The sequence below is a fragment of the Verruconis gallopava genome (assembly GCF_000836295.1).
Source record: "Verruconis gallopava strain CBS 43764 unplaced genomic scaffold supercont1.6, whole genome shotgun sequence".
NCBI lineage: Eukaryota > Fungi > Ascomycota > Dothideomycetes > Venturiales > Sympoventuriaceae > Verruconis > Verruconis gallopava.
In genome coordinates, this window is record NW_015622142.1 from 684,461 (window position 1) to 707,947 (window position 23,487).

Genomic DNA, 23,487 nt, shown 5'->3' on the forward strand with positions numbered 1-23,487 from the left:
TCCTAGTTCCTACAAGTCTCGTCCCCGGCGATCACGTGGGGGTTTGCGGACGCCGGATGCGCAAAGCGTACGTTGCTTTGTGACTCCAGCGAGTGGCCTTGGCAGTGCGTGGCGATCGACCAGAGTCTGCTCGTCGGCCAACGTCCAGGTCGCAAGAGGCGCTCCCGATTTGGACCTTAGAGAATCATGAGTGATCTGCCGCTAGCCGGCCCGAGAGGAGCAAGCGAGCGAGTCCAGCAAATCCATGACAGCGCGTAATAAGACGAGTTAATGCCGGCGCCGGTTCGGGCGGAGGTGCTGCCTCTTGTGTGCCTGAGGCTGCAGAAGCCGCAGGGGTATCGGGCCCACAAATTGCCGTCTCCGCTGGCCAGCGAACAGGCGCAAGTGCAAGCCCCCTGATGAGAGCAGTTGGGTGGTCCTGGCTTCGAGAAAAAAAGACGGTTGAAACGTCGACGCGAACCTTCAAAGATCCAGGTATCCTCTGTCCTCACCTACCGCTCTCCACCCCCTCTTCCTCTCCCAACCACTCCTACTATGCTCGCGATCGACGGCTTTTGAGCTCACTCTCATTCGCTCCTTGTTACATTCCTTTTGTCCAGTCTTTTGCACGCTGCCACGTTCGACGCTTCGTTCGCACCGTGCCTTTCCAGCTGTATTCATCTATCGCGACCATATAATCACGCGTCCGGCTCAAGCTCTACAAGTTTGCTGCGCAGAAGATGGTCCTAGCCATCGATTGTTAATGAATGAGCAACGGTAAAGAGGTCGAAAGGCTGTCGAACGATCAGCCCTCGTCGCCGCACGTCATCGCGCTGCCCGAGGGAGCGGGAAGTTCACCGACAGCGCTTTCGCCAACGGCAACGCTTGGCCATTCGAGCCCAGAGCTACCAACACTTCCGCCACTGCCAGAGCTTCCTCCGCTTGGTCGTTATCCTGCAGAAGCTGCGTCTACCGCCAGCGCGTCGGACACCAGCTACTTCACCGCGAGCTGGGGTTCACCTTACCAACATCCTCCGCCCCGTTCCATAGCGTCCAATCTCGATTCTGTACGCGAACGGTCTCCTTCTGCGAGCAGCGAGGTCGACGAGGACTCACCGAACCCCAAGTTTGGGCTTTCCCATCTTGTCCCGTCACGGTTACCACCCGTCAATCGCCTTGCACCTACACGACCGAGCACTCCTTCGCCTGGGAGTCCGCCGCAATCCCCCACTAGATTCCCGTATCTCGCAAGTTCTGCGAAATCGCTTAGGCAGTTCTTTACCACTCCTTCGAGACCCGCCGAGGGACACGAACGCAAGGGCTCGAACTCGGGCTGGAATTTGCGTAGTGGTTGGTGGGGCCAGACAGAGAGCAACAAGGAACTAGAGCTAGTGTCTTCTCCTCCCGCCTTGGCTGTAGATTCTGAGCGAAATATCGACCCATTTCAGCTTGACGGTACTGCAGACACACTTGCTCGAACGGATAGGCTCCGAGTTAAAGGTCACAAGTCAAGGGATAGTAACTTGACGTTGACGCAAGACGATTTCCTTCCCAAATTCTCTGTGCACGAAAGGTCAAAGTTCAATATACAAGAAGCTATTGACAGGTCGAGGATGTACGCTTCTCGCTACGCGGTCGCTGAACCACAAGCGACTGCTCCGCCGCCTCCGCCCAAAGACACGCCAAAGAAGAACGATAACGCTAAGTCGGAAGGGATGGAGGAAGCCAAGCCCGATGCGTCTGTTCTCCCTGCAACAGAACCGGCGGCCCCGTCGACAGGAGATCGCATCTCTCCCTCAGCGCCACTCCAACGAACCGAATCGTCTTCAAGTGGAAGGGTTAAGAAAACCGTCAAGTATAGAGGGAAGAATGTGCATATCAATATTCCCACACGCAATGTTGGTGTTATTCCTTGGACCAAGGAACAAGTCGATGCCAGGCTGCAGGAATTCGAAAAGGCTGGCTATGATACCCGAGGTTTCGACAAATGGAATGACGTGGATTCCACCGTGAGCCTATCTAGGTATCAAAATCGCGAGATCCATCCAGATCCCGCAGAGGATGTTGACGCGAGACGTAAGAAGATATTTAAGGTTCACGTTCCCAACATCGCTCTTTGGGACGAATATGTTGCCTTCCTACGGGAGGAGAAGCTACGAATGCTTGGTGTTAGTCTCGGAGGCTCGGAAACTCTTGAATCCCCACTCTCAAGGCAGGCTTCCACGTCACAGTTCTCCCAAGGTTTGCCATTTTCCCCGCCCATTCCGACTTCGTCTGCTGGGAGCCAACGCCATGGTCATCGCGCAAGCGTCTTCCAATTCCCCGTATCTTCTCAGGGACATGGCCCAACTCGATCAATTGCGTCTCCTCTAGGTGCATTTGGCCATATGCATCGCCAATCGATGTTTTCTCCACCTACTCTTTCATCTCAGTCTATGACTCCGCCAGGCTTGCAGAACTTGTCACCACAGCTCATACAAGCCTTGACAACTGGCTCACCAGGACCGGAGATGCACGGCAGACGCGGGTCTGTTTCGCCTCTTTTGTCCCAGCAAACCGGCCAGGCGTTCCCATTCGGACAACGCAATGAGCTTTTGGCTCAGATGCAACGTCAGAAGGAGCAACAACTTGCGATGCATTTGCAACAGCAAGCAGCTATGCAGCAGATGCTTAACAACACCTCTTCTGCACGGCCAGCTTCAACTCTTCAGGAGGTTCCCGAAGTAGACGATGAAGACGAGTTCGGGAGACCGCAACTTCGAAGCAGACAAGGCGAAGCACCAGAAATTGTAAATCCGAAGCCAAGCCACCGCCATAACATAAGTGTCAAGCTTGAAGAAGGTATCAACAACTCAGACTACCATCTGGAGAAATCAATAGACCGAGAAATGGACGATGGGTTAGAGACAAAGGATTCAGCACAGTCAAAGTCGAAGCAGCTTCCGCCGCGCACGACGTCACTTCGCGGGAACAACGGGGTTGTAAAGGCGAATGGGGGAGTCCTTACACCTTCCTCGGATGCAAAACAGAACCTCCCTGCACCGACAATACCTGAAGAGACACAGGACAAAGAGAACGACGCACCACCGTTTGAAAAAGCAGGTGGCGCGGAGGCAGCTAATCCTTGGGCTAACGATCCAACCTTTTTCAGCAAACCAAAGCCAGCCTCGAGCTCGAGGCCTGCCCATCTCTCCCACCATTCGTCCAAGTCATCACTCTCGGGTCTTAATGTGGCAGCAAAAGAATTCAGTCCAACTGGATTCAGTTTCGGTCAGAGCGGCAACCCCAGTGCAAACTTCAATCCTGGGATCTTTTCGGCTTCAGCGTTCTCCTTCACGCCAGCAAAATCAACTTCAAAGCATGTTGGAGGGAATACCAGAAAATCTGTCTCACCATCACCACAGCAAACCCTGAAGAGCTCTTTTAGCAGTCTGAGTGCAGCTGCTCCCGCGTTTAATCCCCAAGCAGCTTCCTTCAGTCCTGGTAACTTCGGTGTGTTTGGGAATAGTACTGCTTCCTTTACTCCAAGCAAGTCTGAATTCAGCTTCACTTCCAATGGACCTTCATTCAACCCTGCCACACCCGTATTCCAGATATCTCCGTCCACAGGCTTTTCGGATGATCCCTCATCAGCTGATTTCAAACAATCGATATTTGGCAAAATCAATGTAGCCGGCGAAGGGAAGAAGGTGAAAAAATCAAAAGCTATACCTATCATTGACCCCGAAACGCTCACACCCACGCGTGACCTCGTTGTGTTGGGTGAAGATGGACGTGTTGCTCAAAGCGACGAGCGACAGAAGAGAGCCAAGACTGTGGACTCTGACGAGGAGAAAGAGCCTCTGTTCGCTCCAATGCCTACAACGCTCGCAAGCAACGCGACTTCGGAAGAGGTCAATGCTGTGGTTGCCGAAGAGATTAAGGCAATTGATGCTCCAACAAGTGCAAAGCCGGATGAATTACCGGCCGATGGCGAAAGCGAGCTACCAAACGAAATATCTTTCTCATCAATTGTTGAGCTGCCAGAAACAGAACTGGAGATCAAGGCTAGTCCCGCGTCTCCAGCAAGCAGTGAACAAGAAAAGACTGCAGGAGACGACCTAGTTTCATCGACAAAAGAGACCAAGTCTGGTGACACAAGCCGTGTCTTCTCAAACTCTAGTGCGTTGTCGGCATCTGCAGCTCCATTTGAATTCAAGCCCAATTTTGAGATTGATGAAGGTCTAAAGAATCGTATGGTCAATCATCTCCATGCGGTCTCAAAGGACAAGGTGAAGCAATCTTCGATTGAAGCCACGACTCCAAGGTCTGGGTCGTCGCTTTCCAGAACAGCTGCCGATGAACCACCAAGTAATCATAGAGAGCCCTTTGAGGACACAAGAGACCGCCTGCCTTCGTCGGTACGTTACTTCGATGACCAAGATCAGCCATCATTCCAGGAGATCGATGCAGTTATGCGACAGCTCAACGAGGACGGCTCGGACGGTGGCATTGAGCGAGAGGAGCCTTCTTGGCCAAACTCTTCAAGTCCAAGATACGATGTTTCGCCTCTCCCAAGCTCACCGCAGCCACATGCCTTCCAGATGCCTCTAAGAAGCGACGCCCCAAGCCCTAGTCCTCGTCGCCCAATGATCACGAAGACACTCAATGTTGACTCCGCATCTGTTACTCAAGACCCCTTCAGTGATGGCCGTGCTGTACCAGGCTATGATTCGCCAGTACGTCGCATGAACGGCAGCGAAGACATTCCTGTTAGTGACTGGGATGATGTGATCTCTTCAGGACAAGAGGACGAGTTTAGACAGAAGGCAGAATTTTTTGGTCCACATGTTTCAAACGTCATCAGGAATACCATGGACCATCACTTCTCGGCTCTGGAGAAGCGTTTCAGTGCTCTGATGGATCAGCAAATCGCGAACAATAGGCCACAATTACGCCGAACTCGATCAAGAGTTACAGTTGATAGCGATGCTGATGATGAAGACGAAGAAGTGGAGACAGATGCATATTCTCGAGGCTTTTCGCCGAAGCGTGATCGGCGCATGGAGAAGTATAGAAGTATGTTACAGGAAGTTCTCTCATCGCAACGTCCTCGCACACCGCAAGGCCTTTATCACTTCGAAGACCTCCAGAAAACGATATCAGAGATTCAAGAATTCATTAGACAGAGACCCGAGCCTTCTGCAGTGACAGTTCCAGGCATTGAAGACATAAAGGCAATTGTCGAGGAGACCGTAGCTCATCAGAACGAAGCTCTGATCAAACGGCGAGAGGAAGCCATCAAAACCGAAGATGAGGAGCGGTTTCATGAGTTTTCCGAAAAGCTCAAGGAAGCTGCGACAAGAATCGCCGCTGAAATTGAAGCTCGCAGCGAGGCCGAACGTAGGGAAGCAGAGACTAATCGTTTGCTTAAACTTACCGAAGAAGAATTGGCTCTAGTCAAGGAAGCTGCTCAAGAAGAGACTGCTAAGCTCCGTGCACTTGAGGAGGCCACAGAGAAGGCTCGTACTGCAGACAACGACAAAGCAGGTGCGCATGCAGACCTCTCCAAGAAGCTCATGGATCTTGCTTTGGAGAACGATAATCTCAAGGAAACATTGGATGAATATCGGCTATCGAGCGAGAAATGGCGACGTGATCTTGAACAAGCCCAAGCAGAGAGAGAGAAGATTCACGCTGCATTTGGTGCACTTAAGATTCAGTCCGAAGAAGCACTCCGCATTCGCGACACGATGCGCATCCGCATTGAGAAGTTGCAAGACGATATGAACAATGCTGTTGGACAGGTCGCTGCAGAGCGAGCGAAGTGGGCCAGATCAGATGCTGAGCACCGCACGCGCTATGAGATTCTTGCTGCTCGCGCTGAAGCTGAGGCACGTACAAGGGAACGCTTTGAGCGCGAGCTTGAGCGCTTGGAGACTCAAGAGCGGGAATCTTACAAATTGAAGGCAGCTCTGGAGCACGAGCAAAAAGAGAACGTCAAGCTTGATAAGGAATGCGAGCGCTTGGCAAGTTCACTTCAGGAGCTCCATTCTGTTAAGCTTGAGCTGGTTCAAACTCAAAAAGAGAACAGTCGTCTTGAGGACCTTGTTGAACAACTCAAGGCCGAAAGCTTGGAGCATCAAAAGACTGCTGATCAATATGCTCGAGAATTTAGAGAGGCTCGGGAAGCTGCTCGACTCGAAGTTGATCGAACGCGTAGTCTTATGCAGATTGACATTGAGAATGCTAACCACCAAGTCAATATCATTCGTTCCGAGCTTGAAGCTGAAAATTCTCGCTTGCGAGTGGATCTTGATAACGCAAGATTAGAGGCAGACACACTTCGTGCTAAGCATGAACTTGACCTTGAGCAAGCTGAAGATGCCAAGCGCGATGCGCTCAAGCAACTTCAGGATGCAAAGGATGCTGTATTCGAAGAACTTCGAAGCACCTATGAAGAGCGTCTAGAAGAGCTTCGCAAGCAACATCGCAGAGATCTCGACCACACTATCGAGAACAAGAATCAATCCGAGGCCTTTCTCAAAGATACCCACTCTCAAGTGTTACAAGATTTGCAAGACCATCACGAGCGTGCCATGGAACAAGTTATAAATGAGAAGGATTTCACAGTGTCACAACTGAATGATCGTCTTAACTTGGCAAATTCGAAAATCGAGCATCTTCAAGACAAGATTGTTCATTTAGAGGAGAAGCTTGAGATGGCCAAGACGGCTGCTCATGCCGCTGCTCAGGCTGCGCAGTCGGCGATATCGCCCGTCGCTGCTCAAACATCAGCGGTGGCTTCCGCTCCTGCACAATCCCGCTTACCCGAAAAGATCTCACCGCAAGCGCTACGGGAGTCCATCGCTGTCTTACAGGAACAATTACAAGAGCGTGAAAATCGCATTGAGAACCTCGAGCAAGAACTCTCGGAGGTGGACAAGGAGGCTCCAGCCAAGCTCAAAGCAAAGGACACCGAAATTGGGTGGTTGCGTGAACTTATCGGTGTACGGGTTGATGACCTAACCGACCTGATCAATGTCTTAGGCCGTCCAGACTTCGACCGTGAGGCCGTTCGTAACGCTGCCATACGCATTAGAGCAAGCATTCAAATGGAACAGGATGCCAAAGAGCGCCAGATCAATGGTACGACAAGCTTCCCAACTCTTGCAAGCATACAGAGCTTTGCTTCACCAAAAGCTGCCCAACTCGCAGCTGCAATCGGCAATTGGCGGCGAGGTGGTGGTGGCATAGCTCCAAGTGGATTGGCACAATCCATTTCCAGTTCGAGTAGTAGCCGGACAGAGACGCCATCCAAGCCTGCGAGTACAGCACAAAGTTTCCTCAACGGGCTCATGACACCACCAGCATCGAACTTGAGAAAGACTCCTTCACCAGATCCAGGCCTTGGTTCGTCTCGACCACGGCCGCTTAACACACACACCAGCGAGCCACGACCGCTTGGTTCAAAGGGTTTCGAGAAGCGACGCATGAGCCGTGAGTCTGAAATTTCAGCCGGCCCATCAACGCCACCTTTTCTAAAAGCTGGGGATTACGACGAAGATGCGGAGGAGAGCACAACTGGTTATTATGATGACGAAGAGAGTACGGTCGAAGGTACCCCGAAAGCAGAACGCATGCGATCTCTGGAACCTTTCGGCCTTGAGATTGAGCGATGAAAAAAAGATTGAGACGGTTGCTAAATCGAGCAGCCACATTTTCCTATGTTTACTTCATTTTCTTTTACACATCACTAGGTTTGGTCATGCGACGCGCTAGAGCGATTTGACGACTGCTCTTTCATCGTACTTTTCTGAGCGCCATTACAGACTGCATGATACCACAACACCCCAGCGCTTCTTTCAAGTTCTGTTTAGCTAGACAATGGTCTTGTCGTGCGTTCAGTCTTGCTGTATACCAACAAATTGGAAATGTCCCACTTCATTTTTCCTGTTGACAATGCTTACACACTCGTTGTATGCGACTTGCCTTGTTTGTCGATCGTTTGATACCATTTGCATTGATGGAGACGGATCCTGGCGCTTGAAAGATGGATGTTGGAGGACTCTTGTATCTAATCACCGCGAGATGAGTCTTATTTGGCTCCGCGCTACTAATAATTCACCCTATCATTACTCAAACAAACCATTCCGTAAATAGTAAGTAATTGGATTCGTTCAAATCAACTCTCTGATGGGTTGAGAAGTGCCCAAAAGCTGCCCATGCAATGAAAAGTTCGAAAACACGTCCTGCTGAAGGAAGATTGTAAAGTTCTTAAATTCTGTCTTTCATTCCACTTCTAGTTGTGCCCTCAAATGGAGTCTCCTCTCATAACTCCATTTTTCATGCATTCCCGATGAGAAGTCGGCTTTGAAAATGAAGTAAATGCACGTCAAGCAAAGACTCTGATCCCTACTTTCAGCAAACATAGTACAAGCAGGAAATATCCTTGAAAAAGAAAAAAAATTGATTCTTCTTGAGTTTCTTTTCCCAAGATTTTGCAATGGAAGGCAAGATGGCCGAGCGGTTAAGGTTGGTGTCATGCCACTGCGCAAACAAACACAGTTATAGTAACGTTTTGTAGGCGCCAGACTGTACGTACTCTCTGTAGGAACCATTGCGCCAAATCAAACTAACACTAGAATAGCAAGTAAATTGTAAGCACAGCTTACTCGCATTCTGGTCAGGAAACTGGCGTGGGTTCGAGTCCCACTCTTGTCAACTTTTTTTTGTGCTTTGAATCAACAACTTACCACTGTGAGCTTTACGCCCATACAGATACGTGCTTAACGCTAGATGTGTGCATTATATAGTCATAATGTGTGGCGATGATTTTTACTACACCACTTACCACATTATTTTTATGAGAGCACTGAATTGCAATGCATGGATAAGCCACAATCTCAGCATCTGCATAATGCACATGAAATCTCGTGCTTGAAAAGACGGCCCAATGTCGTCCAAAAAAGTCTGCTTTATTTTGTGCGGAAGCTTATAGTAGAAATTGTCGTAGCAAATCTGTTAAACTAAGTCCCTCTTATAACAGGCACTCAGGACAGAAATTGTACGCAAGAAGCTAGAATCGCAGAGAACATCGAAGGAAGTGCTCAAAATGATGAAGTTGCAATTCTCAGAAGATGAGAAACTCAAGAATGCTTAATTTTGGAATAAATGTACGATCAAGTGATTAAAATACCGTGTAGGACAATGTATGATAAGATCTGAAAGCATTTACTCTACGAATTGAGAGAGAGGCATAATCCAATAACTTTGAAATACGTAGAGGCTTATACACTCCTAAAAAAGAAATCGAAAGGATCACAACCTGCCTTCCACCTTCTTCCCCACCCAGATTCCCTCTGCCTTCGCATGTATCACAACTTCACCATCTTTTCCCAGGCTCTCGATTCGCCCTTCGGCCCAGACCTTGTAATTCTTCCCACTGACGTCGATGTTTCTCACCCATGCCTTTGAACAGATGGTCCCTGGTATCTGCACTGGCTTCTCATACTTTACATTCAGTTGCACAGTGTACATGGACTTCATCTTCTCTGTCTTCATGGCGATGCCAACAGCGCTTCCCAGAGTGCTGTCCAAGATCGTTGATATGACGCCACCATGAAGCAGGTTTGGATGGGCGCTCAAGTCAATTCCAAGAGTATAGAAGCGCCGAATCTCCACATTTGGCGAGTCGAGCGTTGACGATGGATCCCTCCGGTACAGCGATAGGAGATGTGGTATAGTAGTTTCTGTTGCCCATGTTTTACCCATCAGAGTGTGGCCTTTCCCACCATCTGTGACCGTTCTTGAAGCATATAGGCATTTGAATTCTGGATCTTGGAGCGTGGAATGTGCTATGGGCACCGTTTTGAAGTGATCGATTGTATCTTTGGGTATGACATCTGTCCGTTGCGCTTTGATCTGAACAGCTTCTCCCATCTTCCGTATAGGGCCAATCTATGGTCGTAAACTGAATTGTCAAGATCAAAAATACATTCTAATTAATTCAAGAAGTTGTGAAAAAATACGATATACAGTTCGAGAATAAATTACGAGTCAGAGAAGCAAGTGGTAGAGGGGATCAGGAAACAAAACCTCGGCAAATATGGGCAACATAGTTGGCATGTAGATGAACAACAGATCGATGCTCAACTTCCGTCATAAACTAAAACAACGTCCACAGGATTAACAGGAAAGATTACTCATTGAATTAGTGATGTGTACTTGTGAAGGAATACGATCTGTCCAAAGGCGGAGACTTTGGAGACGGGACTCACTCAAGTGAGAGTAATGATATCAAAGCACAGACCACTTGTGTCCAAAAAAGTGCAACACTCAAAGTTGAAGCTCTCGTTGATCTCGTATTCTCAGTCACCATCGATCAACTGCAACACTACCATTGCATCAATTGCTACAAAATCCGTAGCAATGGTGCAACCGCGGCTGCTCAGTCGCTCACCAGCACTATGTAGCCGCCGCTGCTATGCCACCGCAGCAACTTCCGCTCAAACTGGCCTGATCTCTCGCCCTCCCATCATGCCGACGATCAGAACCAAGGATACCAAATCCAAGTCTAAACCACCACCGAAATTCACCGAGAATGGCACCATGTGGAAGTACACGCCCCGTACACCTGGCCTGCGATGGCTTCAACGTCCTATCAACCTGCATCTGCACAAGGGCAAGCCGTTGCGTGAGTTGACCTTTCCGAAGATGGGCATTGGCAAAGGCGGCCGCAACAACACAGGCAGGGTGTGTGTTCGTCACCGCGGAGGCGGTCACAGACGACGCATTCGCACCGTGGACTTTTACCGCATGAGGCCCGGTGAGCACGAAGTCGTCCGCATCGAATACGATCCTAACCGCTCCGCTCACCTGGCCCTCCTCAAGCCTGTCGACCCAAACAGCCCAGCGAACATCTTCAAAGTAGGCAAGGGCCGCCATGCCAAGGAAGTCTCGACACAGTACTCTTACGTGATTGCGGCAGAGGGCATGCGCGCTGGCGACAGGGTCCAGTCCTTCCGTGCAGGCATCCCACAGTCTCTCATCGATGAGATGGGAGGCGTCATCGATCCGGGTATGCTCGCTGCGAAAACCGCGTTCCGCGGAAACTGCCTGCCTCTGCATCTCGTGCCCACGGGCACGCAGGTCTTTAATGTTGGTATACAGCCCAATGGTCCGGCTGTGTTCTGCCGCTCGGCAGGGACAAGCGCGATCGTGGTTGCGAAAGAAGAAGGCATCACCGACGAAGACGGTACAGTGAAGCCCTACCGCTGGGTGCAGATCAAGCTACAGTCTGGCGAGGTGCGTCGCGTGCACAAGGACGCGTGCGCTACAATCGGCGTGGCGTCAAACCCACACTGGCAGTTTAGGATGCTCGGAAAAGCCGGCAGGAGTAGATGGTTGAACATACGCCCGACTGTGCGTGGTATGGCCATGAATGCGTGCGATCATCCGCACGGAGGTGGCAGAGGTAAGAGCAAGGGTAAAAGGATTCCCGTAAGTCCTTGGGGCACACCTGCAAAGAGCGGATACAAGACCAGACCGAAGCGGAGGATTAACAAGTTCCTGGTGCATGAGAGGCCTAGAAACCAAGGCAGGAGGAGAAACAAGCAGGGCTAGCACATCATCTCTCTGACAGATCTCTTTGTATACAATATCGTGTGTATAAGTGCGTGGGTAGTTTGTGTGTTTCGTCAATCTCGCAGACATGTAGAAGCAATTGAGGATCTTTAGAATGTCTTCGCATTTCGTTTTAGGGGCTAACGTAATCTCACTTTACTCCCCAATCCAAAGTCCATTCATCGCGCCCAGTTAAACGCCAAAAGCACTTCTCATTCAAACACATGTCGCTTCAAAGAGCACCGCGACTAAGCTCTGCAATTGTAGGTACACAGCACCTCCGCAGGCTACTTGCGGTTACGCGAAAAAACCCTCAAAAATCGCACGAAGACTTCCAAGAGTGCCATTACCATGCCTTGATACGTGCAAGGCTTTCTCAAGCGAATCCGCGGTAACACGCGTCGTCTCTTAGCAATGGGCAAGCCATCTCATCAGTATGTGCTGAGGAGAAGAGGTATCATACCCTCGATCACCAAGAAACAATAATATAGCTAACGAATGCAAACCGTGGTTTCCATTAGCCTAAAGCTCACAACGCCTGTAAAAATGCTGTATATGGATTCGTGTTATGTGTCGAGTCACACCTAGTCACAGGTGTTACCGCTGGCGATCTGCACGGTTCTTTGGGTTGAGGGGATGTGAGGACGGGAGAGCCTCGAGAATGGCCTTGCCGTTTTCTTTACACCATTGGCGAACGACCATGGAAGCTGCACAAACTGATCAGAATGAAGACTAACGATGTTTGTGGCATGGGCGTTTTTACCTTTAAGGAACTTCTTGCTCGCGTACTTCTTAAAGAAAGCGTCGTGCTGGACAGGGCCATATAAGTAGTCGATCATGAGCAGGAAGACTGGTTCTATCTCCTCCTCAGTGTAGCCAGCATAGTATGCCAGAGTAGCATCCTGCAGTAGATATTAGTTCCTCATTTCAGTGAAGAAATAACGCGTCGACATACCCATTCACCACTGTCGAGAACGAGACGCGCCAAGAACATGGCAGCAGCAGCGACCTGACTAGGTGGGAACTCCAAGAAACGATGGTCAAGACAACTGATCTCAAGCAAGTATTTGCCAACTGTACGCGTCTGCACATCGTAGTTATCCGCTTTAGATATGCGACGGAGGAAGTTCATTGGGTTAGGATAACGAAGGTCATAATTGAGTGCCTGAAGAACAAATCGCTCTGCAGACAAGATCTCTTCCTCAGTGAAGCCATCATCTGCGACATGACGGAAGTTCTGTACGTGTGGAGATAAGACCTCTTCATACTTTGACGCGATAAACATGGCAGTGACGCCAACGAGCTGTAGTCGGTCAAGCTGTACGATTTTGGTGGAGAGAAAGCGATCGATAATGTTAACCGCAAGGAAAAGAGTCTCAGGCAAAAGTCGAAAGCGTGTGTGCACCTCGAGCAGCCAATCGACAAGTATGCCCCGCATCTTCCATTCGAGGTCTGGTTGACTGTCCATGTAGTCTTTGTTTGCCATCGTTTCGGGTTCAATCTCGCGCAGATAATCGAAAATTTCGTGGACATATTCGGAGACCATCAGTGGATCACCAGCATCCTCGTCGTCCAGATCCTGCACTCCCTCTGGAAGAACGCGTGTCGTCTCTTGTGGCGTTGTTGACACGACAGGGATCTGCTCAATGACCTCGACCTTGGTGGTGGTAATGGTTTTCTCAACTTCGACCTTGACGGTCTGACCATTTGGAGCAGTGTTTTCATCGTGCTGGTATTCCTCCTCCCCAATCGACTTACTGCTTGTTGATGAACCAGTGTGGCGTTTCTTCGAAACATGACCCGTGACGCCAGAACCACTGGCAGGTCTCTTCAGATCAGACACATTGGAGACATTCTTATCTTTCGGGCCAAGTATTGAGCGCGTCGATTGGCTCCGTGATAGCTTCTGAACACCTGTGGGCTGAGCAGCCTTTGAGACGGCACCTGGCTTACTGGCCAGCGGTTTCTTCAGCGTCTTGCCTTCTCCGGTTTCTGCCGGCACTCCGATGTTAGACTTGTCGCCCAGTGCTGCTCGCTTCTTGGGTTGCGCGTTGACATTGACAGTCGACTTTGATCTTTGGAGCGGTTTCTTCAAACCGTCGGCTGCACCACTCGCGCCAAGAGCCGCGGCTTGTGCACGCGTGAGTCGAACGTTTGCTGCATTTTCGTCGTTCTCGTTGGTAACTGTCCTTCGAGCGGTTGTTTTCTGCCCACAGGGTCAGTGTCAAGAATGCTGCGAGGTGGAAATGGGTGCTGGCGTGACCGCGTCCGGGCATTGTTTTGGGTTTTGATATTGACTTACTGGAGGCATATTGTGGCCCGTAAAGCTCTACAAACTGCGGGGCAAGGTAATGAAGAGATGCTCCAAGTGAAATGAAGCAGATGAAAGGTGTAATGGGTGTAGAGTTGCTGATGTCAAAGTATGCCCATGTACCTGATGCTCGCGGCTAAGGTGGTGATGTGGTGACAGCAAACTGGGGGGAGACGCCGATAGAGCACTGCGATAGAGCTTGAGAATGGAAGCTGCAGGTAAAGAGAGCCCAATGGAGCGAGGAAAGGGCAGTGCGAGGTGAGAAACGAAAGGTTAGTTGGGCAGGTGTTGTGAGGAAAGACAAGGTAAAGGCACTGGTGTTTTGGACTTGGCAGACTCGTCGTGCACGGTCGCTCTCTGCTAGCCGCGTCGAACTCTTTTGGCGACACACCTTCACGTCACGGTATCGCGACCGCGAACGTGACGAGGACCCGCAATCACCGCAAGGGTGTCGAAAAAACTTGCAAGATCTCCTACGATAGCCACAGATTGCAGAGTGAATTCCTCGAGTTAAAATATTCTCGGGATTTCGAGTGCAACAGCGAGGTTTTCCTTTGCGCGTCCTCCGTTGCCCGGTCACCAGCCCACCGGCGCTAAGCGCTTTTGGGCATTGAGCTTCAACGCGGAGGAGTCAACATGAAACTGTGAGCCTGAACGCTGCTCCTACAGCTGCTCGCACGCCATATTTGACATGTTGAAAGACGTTCTATTTCATCGAGGATATGGAGATTCAAATCATATGCACGTGGATCGCGTGTTTCCGAGCTGCCTTGCCAGACTCGAAGTCGAGACACCTCCAGTCGCCACTGGTACGCGACTAGTGACGCGACAGACATTCATCTGGGGTAGTTCCAACACAAAGGTATTGAGCGGCAATAGCTTTTCTAAAGATACCGGCATGCGTGGCTTTAGAATGAGGGAAGCTGTCAGACGCAAAGTTCGATCGCTGCTAATGTATAGAAACGACAAGCTTCGTTCATTCGTCGCTCAAGTATCCCAGTCCCGTCGCGAATACAAGTGTAGGATTCGTGACGCAGAGAGATTCCAGGCAAGAATCTTGTGGAAAAGGTACAAGTGAGACGTATGACCGTCATTACTGGACATATATTGCCCAGAAGGCTTTTTTGTGAATTCCTTGTCAATTCGGCCGCGCTTTGGAACGAGTGAAATTGGACACGAACAGAGAGCTTTCTCCGATAGAATATCTCAATGCTGCATGTAGGATATCTTTTGTACCATTTCCACCGTAAAATGTGACAAATTTTAATACCTTGAAGAATTTCCTTGAAATTTAAAGCCTTAACGTTCAGTAGAGATTCCTATTGCTTTGGTTTACCCGCTTGTACCTGGCCCACCTCTCATCTTCAAATAAAATGATACGTCTCATTTAACCAACGTATGAGCCAGAACAACATTCAGATCATGAATGTGCTAGAGCATGTAAGAGCTGAAAGGCTGATTCAAAAATATATGGCACGAATTCATAATCATCCGATCTTGCTTCATACCTCACTGGAGTGGTTTGTGTGATTTGTCTGCCTCCAGATGTACCTTTATGATAGTTGGATCACGCGAATTTTCTATCTTTTCAAGCAACAAAGAGACAGATTTATCTTATATTCGTGGCCAGCATAAAAATCCTGCATCTCCAAAAGCATCATTTAATCCATTTCTGGTCCTCATACGAGAGACAAAATGCCGTTTACGCTCGAGCTGGATACCTGGTACTTTAGCAATCACGTGAATATAGCAATATCCGGGGAGCATAGTTCGGAGAGAATGCGCTTTCGTGGCGGAATCTGACAACTCACCGCACTGAGGTCGTCAGTCATGGATACACAATAAGTACCAGCTTTGGATGATCAGAAGTGTCAAGTGCTGTAGTCTGTGCTCAACAAGTTTCTGTTCCAAGTTAGGTTCGCGGTACGGACAACGCCAAGACGCTTAGTAACCAAATCGCCACTAAGAAATTTCCCCCCTCACGAAAAACTCCAAACTCCAAAATTAAATTACCTGAACACATCGAAAAGTCGTCGACAAAGCCTCACCTAAAGACTACCGTCTCTCGCGAAAGTCTTCAGGAAGACCGTCAAAATGTCGAAAGTCACGGTCGCCGGCGTTCGACAGAACGTGAAGGAGTTGCTCGACTACTCCCAGAACACAAAGAAGCGAAACTTCCTCGAGACCGTCGAGTTGCAGATCGGCCTCAAGAACTACGATCCCCAGCGTGACAAGCGTTTCTCTGGTACCATCAAGCTCCCAAATGTCCCTCGCCCGGGCATGTCTATCTGCGTTCTTGGTGATCAGCATGACATCGATCGTGCGAAGCACCACGGTATTGATGCCATGAGCGCTGACGACTTGAAGAAGCTGTGAGTCAAGCCGAAACTCGAACAAAGGTTTTTCTGGAGCTTACCCGATAATTAGCAACAAGAACAAGAAGTTGATCAAGAAGTTGGCACGCAAGTACGACGCCTTTGTCGCCTCAGACTCCCTGATCAAGCAGATTCCTCGTCTCCTCGGTCCCGGTCTCTCCAAGGCCGGCAAGTTCCCAACTCCCGTGTCTCATAACGAAGATCTTGCCAACAAGGTCACTGAGGTCAAGAGCACCATCAAGTTCCAGCTGAAGAAAGTTCTATGCATGGGCACTGCTGTCGGCAACGTCGGCATGACTGAGGACGAATTGATTGGCAACATCATGTTGTCCATCAACTACCTTGTCTCACTGCTGAAGAAGGGTTGGCAGAACGTTGGTTCCCTGACTATCAAGGCCACCATGTCGCCGCCTAAGCGTCTGTACTAAATTCCTGCGTATTGCGCGCACAACATGCTTGGCATTTTCTCAGAGCTTGGTTGTCTCTGAGTGGAAGAGCATGTGCACGGGAGAAAATGAGGAATATACGAAGCAATCTTTGCGGTGGAAGTAGTACAGCAGAGCTCAGATAGTCACAAAAAATCACAACACTCACCTGAGCTGAGTCACCCGATTCGTATCCCTTCATGGGTCAAGTTGCACGCAGAGAAAATGTGCCATGTGCCGTACGTCCCAAAATAGTTAGCGTAACGCCAAGATTTTGAGCATGCCAAAACTCGCCTTCTCCTCCTTACGCTCCTCTTCTTTTCTTCTTTATCTACATTAACATCAGTAAACAAGCGAAGCTCCTCTTCGGAGGCATGCTGAGGGTTACCATTGATTCGCCATGGGTCTCTCCTCCGTTCCCGGCTTCGTTGAGCGAAATCTCCGTTCCAATATCCATGACTCTCTCCTGTGTGATGTAGGGGAGAAGCGTAAACGGAACGGGACAATGCGCTTCCTGGCTTGGTTTTCTTTCTCTACGCCCCGATTGATTAGACCTTTTTCGCGTACAGATATACATTCGAAAACTCCGATGTACCTAACTGCCTTGTCGCCGAGCGAAAACCGAGTCGCGTGTGTGTGAGAAATTTTAGGGCGCAAGCGATTCTTGCCGTTATCGGGCCGCTGTGGTAAAACTTCAGGCTGAGCAGAGGTACGTACGACGCAGTTGAAAGGTGATTGGCCAGATACGACATGGAGGAGATCTCAGCATAAAGATGTCAAGCGTCACGATACGTAGATGCCACTGCTTGAAGACTGTTATAAAATCATCACTGTCTCTAGCGCAGCGAGCAAACAACTGTCCAGAAAACCGAAGCGTGGTTCAACATAAATATATCTATAATTGTGATATAAACATGTCAGCTGAGCTTGAGAATCTTCCCACCAATGCACGAAGCCTGGACTTCTACGGCCTTGATGCTTCTTCAATCCCAAATTCTTCGAAAGAACTGTTGACAACGTATGCTGGAATTCCGCCGGAAGAAATCAACCAGCATGTTGATACAATACGTGAAAAAGCATTCAGAATCTTTCCATATCCATGTATAGGCATGTACCGCTTTCTCAACCTTGGGCTTCCTCAAAGCCCTGTCTACGAGGAGGTCCTTGAGCGTGTCAGGAAAGGGGAGACATTTCTTGATCTAGGGTGTTGTTTTGGTCAAGAGATCCGGAACCTCATCGTTGAGGGGGCGCGACCAGAGAACTGCTACGGTTCCGACCTGCGACAGGAGTTCATCGATTTAGGCTTCGATCTGTTCCAAGATCGCGACAGACAGGGTTCAAAGATCAACTGGCTCGTGGGAAACATCTTCGACGACGATTCGAGTCTCAGTAGCATAAAGAACCAGATTTCAATCATTTACACGGGATCCTTCTTCCATCTCTTCAATTGGGAAGAGCAATTCGACATCGCGAAGCGAGTCGTGTCCCTTCTCAAACCGGAACCCGGCGTCCTCATCTGTGGCCGTCAAGTAGGGAATGAGAATCCTGGGCTGTACACTTCCAGCGGTTATACGGGGGAACGGCAAAGGTATCGTCACAACATCAAGTCGTGGACGGAGTTTTGGGACGAAGTTGGGGAGGCCACAGGCACGAACTGGAAGGTTGATGCGGAGCTTAATCCGTTTGGGGGTGGCTTTGGAAGCTCGGAACAGAAACTGGTTAACTTCAGAAGGGAGGACGGGGCCAAAATTTTAAAGTTTGTGATCAGAAGAGTATGACCAGAAGCATTACAAAGATATTTCGTGATGAGAAAGGTCTCGGACTGTCATCGTTTGGTAGCCGTACGTTGAGATTGACTCAATTGTGATACAGCCATCCAAATTCAGTGATGTCGATCATGCTGGAATATACCGTCTGATCTATCAAGCTGTCGAGCGCATCTGGTCTCACGTGGTATTCCCGCGGCGAGAGGATGGATGGATTGATTTACTTGAGATTTGAATGCAGGGAATATAACCATCAGAGGAGCAGACGTGACAGAGATCGCAAACAGGAGGGGTGCGCGCAGCTCTTCATATCAATGCACGCTACAGCATAATGACCAGTCGACTTGGCTTAAAAACCGTTCGGTCTTTGCCGGAGAAAGCTCCTTGGCGGAGAGAGGGAGTTTTGTGCGGCTTGGCCCATCTCCGGCTTGGGTCTGCTGATCATGGCGCAGGCATCGATGCGATTGCAGCGGGCATTTGGTGATTAGGGCATATGCCGGAGAGGGCCAGGCAAAGCGCATAACGAAGCTGGAAGCTTCGCAATCCAAATCGAGCGGTCTTACGTGTGGCTAAGACAAGGAAGGTCTTGATGCTGGCCCCCCGTTGAGGGTTGCCCGTACCTGCATGAGGCAGTGCTCGTCCATCAGGTTGGTACGGAAGGCATCTCCATCCTGAAGACAACAGGGCAGCTGTCTGTATTGGAATTAATTTCTCGCGGACACCTGCGTGAAATGAAGAGCGTCCTGTTTTCACATCGTGTCTGGAGTGCTTAAATTGCATGTGGCGATGCAAGCGGCGACTCATCCAAGCGATAGAAACATGCCAATACAACGCATCGTAATGCGGTCACGGTCAAGGACAGAGTGCCAATCCTTTTGGTTTTCTTGGTCCACAGTGGTGCACATGCGTCCCTGCCGATTCTGACGCAGCACACGAACGCTTCCACGTCTACGACGAACGATGGGGAGAGGACTGTGCACAAGCAAACGATATTTTTAAAGCATGATGCTGTACCTGTGGACCGGATGACGGCGTTTAGTTTGCAGCTAAAGATTAGGCTACGGAGCGGCTGACCGCGCACCCAGTCAACGGTAGCCTTTTATTTCTTTGGCAGCCGGGACTGGGAAGGATAAGAGACGGAGCCAAGTGTCTGGCGGGCACGCACCAGCAACGAAAGCAAGAGAGCGGGCGCGAGAGAAGGAAAAGGCGAAGAATCAACGGGCAAGACGACCAGCGTGGACGGGAGGAGTGCAGCTTAGCCGGCGCAGGAATGGCCTGAAACAGAGGAGCTGCTGGTGTCAGGTTTCACGTCCGCATGCGACGTTTGGAGGGCCGGGCGAGGATCGCATTTGGCCGGCACGCCCAGCAATGCATCAGGCAACGCGAGATGCCAATCGTCGCCTTCCACGGCCGTTCCAAACGTGAACGACGGCCTCGTCATTGGCCCGCGGCCGTTCACGGCGTCCGTCTGCGCCGGGCGCCCAAGCAGCAGCGTTGCCAGATCGGGCCGCGTGTGCGCTGCTTTGGCTTGCCTCACCATCCTCCGCTCGCCTTCGCTTTTGCCTGCTTGAGACGAGACGATGCGACATGGCCGAGAGGCGAGCTGGACCGCGCCGGGCTCGTGTCTCGCGTCCGCTGACCTGTGTCAAGTATAAGCCGTTTGGCAAGCCTGCTCCTCCTCGCCGGGCCCCGTCTGTCCACGCGGACTGAAAAAGAAAGCGAGCCTGTCTCCGCGCTCTTCGTTCGCTTCTTCCGCTGCTGCTCCTCTCTTCCTTCGACCTGTCTGCTGCTGGCTGTGCCAGAGTGCCGCAATCCTCGCCCTTCGTTACACATCGCAAGACGACTCACCTGCACCGCATTGATGCCCTAGCGGTCCCATGCGCTGCAGTACCGCACCCGCTCGACGCTATTAATTCGTTCCGTTGTTCCCGCCTTGCGAAAGGGTCCGCGCAAGCTCTCTCGTCACTCTTTCGGTCTTTCCAGAAGCCTCGTGCGCCCTGCACCTGACTGTCCGTTCATTTGTGTCTTTAAAGCACTCCGGCTCTCCTCCTACAGGGTTCAACCTCGACAAGGCTTACTCTGTCTTTTCCTGTTCAGAGTGCCCGTCCACGCCGGCCAGTCCTTTGCAGCGTCCTTTCGAGTCTTTTCCTACGTGGCCCTTTGCTCCGTACCGACCCAAGCCCTCTGTCGTACGACCTCGACGTCGGGACCGGGTCCATCACGATCATTTCTACATCACTCGTTCTTTAAGAAGGCTCCTCAATCTTTCGTCACACATTCGTTGATCCTACGAACGGTCTCTCTGGAACTCGGGAACAAAAGTCAAGCTTTCGGCAGGCCCACCGCTACAAACTTGAGTTTGCCTGTTCGTCGTATACAACAGGTACTCCTTCCCGCTCTCAGCTTAACCTCTTCGTCTCACACCGGCACTCTTAACTGAGCTGTCTGTTCTGATACTTTTGCATTTCTTGCCCGACCAAAAACCCACGCTGCTCGACTCGTACGACAACCAACCTGGACCCAAGACCTCTGTTGATGATCCCAGTGCCCAAAATGTTTCAGTCACTCTCACCCGCGCCACAGCAGTCTTCGTTCCGCCTTCGCCTCAAGACTGCTTTCACCCCACGAGGTGCTTATGCTTCCAGCAGCTCCTCCACGGGAACCACGTCGCCGCTCTCGAGGCGGGACAGCGACGAGTTCTCTCCCGGGTCCTTCTTCTCCGCTAGCTCAACCGACACTCGTGCATCCAACTTCTCGGCGTCTGTTCGCCTTAGGGCTTTGCTTATGAAGCACCACAAGCCGAGCGTCACGGATCTGCAGCTGCAGGAGGAGCTACGCTCTCACCCACAGGAACTGAACTTGCTAGAGCCGAGGCCACAGAACATGTTTGTCATGGGTGGTATCTTCGACGTCATCGAGGGCAAGGCATGATGGTAGCCCTCAGACAACCTTTCGCTATTCTACAAAGAGCTGAGGGACATGGACATGGCTTTAATGTCTTTCTGTTCGCATGAGTGGCTTTAGAGGGCATTTCTTTTAATGCTTTTGCAGTGTCGAGGCTCTGCGTCCATCGTGGTGGCAGCTTCTTCGCACTGTCCCTACGACTTATTTGGGGCTACCTCTGAAATTTGATCGGACCTGATGTGTCACATGCTTTTCCACGCTATATTTGGGAGAACACGGTTTGGCGTATGGTAGGACTATTTAGCGAGGCCTGCTTGATGACCTCCGCCGGACGAGGGATAAATGGTATCATGGCGTCTGTACTGAGTGGGAGGGTTTTTTTTGGTGGGATCATACGAAGTCTACGGACATGTTTAAGCGCGGCAGGTATTGGAACTGCAAATAATGAATGGTCTTGTTTTCCCTCCCTTATCCTCTTTTTTGTCTCTCTTGCATGTTCATCTAAAGCTCGAAAGATCGTGTTCCCGCTCTTTTCAATGCACTCTCGGGATTGATCACGATGGACAGAGAAGTGAGAAGCAGGTAGATTGAGAAAGATGCGAACGGCATAGTGCGTCTCACGCTTTCATTATTGTGCCGTGCCAGGCCATTTCTAATATATACAAAGGGAACGGCTGTTTAACTCAGCCGTTCCATTATGGCGATCTACTAACGATACAAATGCAACCCGGAAACGGGCGTGTCCGCCAGCGGAACGAAAGAGGACCAAGCGTCTCTCGACGGCGGTCCGACGTGTTTTATGCTTTCCATCGGGAAAGCGTGACTTCGAGTCAAACGCCCGCTGCACATGTAGGAAAAAGCTCTTTGGGCAGGCTGATGGCGGGGGGGCGTAGTGTGCGCTCACAGTTCGAGGCTGCCGCTGCCGCTTCCGCCGGCTGGGTCCTTCAACGTTTCAGCTTCGTCGTAGGTCCAGGAGCGCACCTCTTCGCAAGGTATCATGTGTTTCTCGATGAACGCCGTGTTCACCTGCACGCCGGCCACGTCGCTCCACATCATGTCCGACTTTGAAACGCTTGGTATGTTTGCGCGAACGGCTCCGACGACGCTGCGCGGGGCGTGGGCGCCGGTCGAGAGCGAAGTGCCGAACATGCGTTTCTGCAGGTTGCACATCCCGTCCACGCCAAAGAGAGGCTGGTTCGTGGTGTGCATGATGAAGGTCATGAGCGAACTCGGCGGCGATGAGTCGGCCATGTGCTGCCATGTCGTGTCCAGGTATGCGTCGCGGGCGCGGGCTTTATAGCTAGTGATGCCATCCTCCGCGTGCGCGTATGCGTCGCAGGCGGGCTCGAATTCCGCCGGGTACACCTCGCCACCGTACTCCCGACTCGCGTTGATGCCCATCTGGTTTGTCGACGTCATGAACATGTCTGGGTTGTACCGGAATGGGGTGTTCGCATCTTTGTAGTAGCGCACAAATGGAAACTCTATGCTTGCGCGCTGGGCTCACGTTAGACCAATGTCAAGACTGTCGAGGAAGAAGGCACAGTACCGAGAAGTCGGGCATGCTATATTCCATGTATCGAATGTCATGGTCAAAGACTGCTTGGAGAAGAGCAGGGTACATGTCGCGTGGAAGGTCTGGCATCAAGGCACGATACTGCTCTGTCAAGATCTCATACTGAGACGGGATGATGCGACGTGCCATCGACAAGGGAATTGGCAGCACTGCGAGCGTGCCGTTGAGCGTGCCAGTGATGTTTGCATAGTACTGTGCCGCAATTGGGTTCGGTAGCGAGGACGTTCTGCATGACGGTTCTGAATCATATCCAAGCGCTGTGTTCAGAAGTGCCAATAGCGAAGCTGGAAGGAGACGCATCGTGAAGTTCACGGTGGACAATCACGAAGCTCGAAACGGAGAAAATCAGAACGCGAGCGCAAGGTGTACGCGCACAGAAGCCCTTCGAGAAATACGGGCGGTGAATTGCAGAGGCGGCGAAGGTGATGGGCATCTGTGTGAGCGCATGCCAACGCTGGATACATATACACGGTGGTCATGATTCGACGATCCAAGGAACGTTCAGTTTCCGACAAAGGCACATTGCACCAAAGCGTGCGGAAGACAT

General features: G+C 50.8%; 8 protein-coding genes across 8 annotated transcripts; 5 read left to right on the top strand and 3 right to left on the bottom strand.

Moving 5' to 3' along the window:
- The first annotated feature begins 463 nt into the window (after window positions 1–463).
- On the top strand, window positions 464–8,171 carry PV09_02535 (uncharacterized protein). Its single transcript, XM_016355592.1, has one exon. It carries the CDS (start codon window positions 747–749, stop codon window positions 7,638–7,640), a length of 6,894 nt encoding a protein of 2,297 aa, XP_016216728.1. The 5' UTR covers window positions 464–746; the 3' UTR covers window positions 7,641–8,171.
- A 1,034-nt stretch (window positions 8,172–9,205) lies between these two features.
- PV09_02536 (uncharacterized protein) lies at window positions 9,206–10,209 on the bottom strand. Its single transcript, XM_016355593.1, has one exon. It carries the CDS (start codon window positions 9,898–9,900, stop codon window positions 9,280–9,282), a length of 621 nt encoding a protein of 206 aa, XP_016216729.1. The 5' UTR covers window positions 9,901–10,209; the 3' UTR covers window positions 9,206–9,279.
- A 94-nt stretch (window positions 10,210–10,303) lies between these two features.
- On the top strand, window positions 10,304–11,721 carry PV09_02537 (ribosomal protein L2). The gene has a single exon (XM_016355594.1). It carries the CDS (start codon window positions 10,390–10,392, stop codon window positions 11,581–11,583), a length of 1,194 nt encoding a protein of 397 aa, XP_016216730.1. The 5' UTR covers window positions 10,304–10,389; the 3' UTR covers window positions 11,584–11,721.
- Window positions 11,691–14,274, bottom strand: PV09_02538 (uncharacterized protein). Its single transcript, XM_016355595.1, has 4 exons — window positions 13,886–14,274; window positions 12,539–13,789; window positions 12,347–12,485; window positions 11,691–12,290 (listed from the first exon to the last, which is right to left on the bottom strand). Exons 1-4 carry the CDS (start codon window positions 13,892–13,894, stop codon window positions 12,181–12,183), a joined length of 1,509 nt encoding a protein of 502 aa, XP_016216731.1. The 5' UTR covers window positions 13,895–14,274; the 3' UTR covers window positions 11,691–12,180.
- A 1,553-nt stretch (window positions 14,275–15,827) lies between these two features.
- Window positions 15,828–17,001, top strand: PV09_02539 (60S ribosomal protein L10a). The gene is made up of 2 exons (XM_016355596.1): window positions 15,828–16,266; window positions 16,322–17,001. The coding sequence occupies exons 1-2, from the start codon at window positions 15,989–15,991 to the stop codon at window positions 16,695–16,697; spliced, it is 654 nt and encodes a 217-aa protein (XP_016216732.1). The 5' UTR covers window positions 15,828–15,988; the 3' UTR covers window positions 16,698–17,001.
- Window positions 17,002–17,037: 36 nt separating this feature from the next.
- On the top strand, window positions 17,038–18,543 carry PV09_02540 (uncharacterized protein). The gene has a single exon (XM_016355597.1). It carries the CDS (start codon window positions 17,468–17,470, stop codon window positions 18,470–18,472), a length of 1,005 nt encoding a protein of 334 aa, XP_016216733.1. The 5' UTR covers window positions 17,038–17,467; the 3' UTR covers window positions 18,473–18,543.
- Window positions 18,544–20,011: 1,468 nt separating this feature from the next.
- On the top strand, window positions 20,012–22,010 carry PV09_02541 (uncharacterized protein). Its single transcript, XM_016355598.1, has one exon. The coding sequence runs from the start codon at window positions 20,996–20,998 to the stop codon at window positions 21,389–21,391; it is 396 nt and encodes a 131-aa protein (XP_016216734.1). The 5' UTR covers window positions 20,012–20,995; the 3' UTR covers window positions 21,392–22,010.
- A 77-nt stretch (window positions 22,011–22,087) lies between these two features.
- Window positions 22,088–23,487, bottom strand: PV09_02542 (uncharacterized protein). Its single transcript, XM_016355599.1, has 2 exons — window positions 22,914–23,487; window positions 22,088–22,861 (listed from the first exon to the last, which is right to left on the bottom strand). The coding sequence occupies exons 1-2, from the start codon at window positions 23,238–23,240 to the stop codon at window positions 22,265–22,267; spliced, it is 924 nt and encodes a 307-aa protein (XP_016216735.1). The 5' UTR covers window positions 23,241–23,487; the 3' UTR covers window positions 22,088–22,264.

Excerpts from the sequence above, each read along its gene's own strand:
- PV09_02537 (XM_016355594.1), top strand. The coding sequence starts at position 10,390 with ATGGTGCAACCGCGGCTGCTCAGTCGCTCACCAGCACTATGTAGCCGC.
- PV09_02535 (XM_016355592.1), top strand. The coding sequence starts at position 747 with ATGAGCAACGGTAAAGAGGTCGAAAGGCTGTCGAACGATCAGCCCTCG.
- PV09_02536 (XM_016355593.1), bottom strand. The coding sequence starts at position 9,900 with ATGGGAGAAGCTGTTCAGATCAAAGCGCAACGGACAGATGTCATACCC.
- PV09_02538 (XM_016355595.1), bottom strand. Across the intron at positions 12,486-12,538 it reads TTCTCGACAGTGGTGAATGG|GATGCTACTCTGGCATACTA; the intron begins GTATGTCGACGC and ends TATCTACTGCAG. Across the intron at positions 12,291-12,346 it reads GAGCAAGAAGTTCCTTAAAG|CTTCCATGGTCGTTCGCCAA; the intron begins GTAAAAACGCCC and ends CAGTTTGTGCAG.
- PV09_02540 (XM_016355597.1), top strand. The coding sequence starts at position 17,468 with ATGTCAAGCGTCACGATACGTAGATGCCACTGCTTGAAGACTGTTATA.
- PV09_02542 (XM_016355599.1), bottom strand. The coding sequence starts at position 23,240 with ATGCGTCTCCTTCCAGCTTCGCTATTGGCACTTCTGAACACAGCGCTT. Across the intron at positions 22,862-22,913 it reads ATAGCATGCCCGACTTCTCG|CGCGCAAGCATAGAGTTTCC; the intron begins GTACTGTGCCTT and ends ACGTGAGCCCAG.
- PV09_02539 (XM_016355596.1), top strand. The coding sequence starts at position 15,989 with ATGTCGAAAGTCACGGTCGCCGGCGTTCGACAGAACGTGAAGGAGTTG. Across the intron at positions 16,267-16,321 it reads GCTGACGACTTGAAGAAGCT|CAACAAGAACAAGAAGTTGA; the intron begins GTGAGTCAAGCC and ends CCCGATAATTAG.
- PV09_02541 (XM_016355598.1), top strand. The coding sequence starts at position 20,996 with ATGATCCCAGTGCCCAAAATGTTTCAGTCACTCTCACCCGCGCCACAG.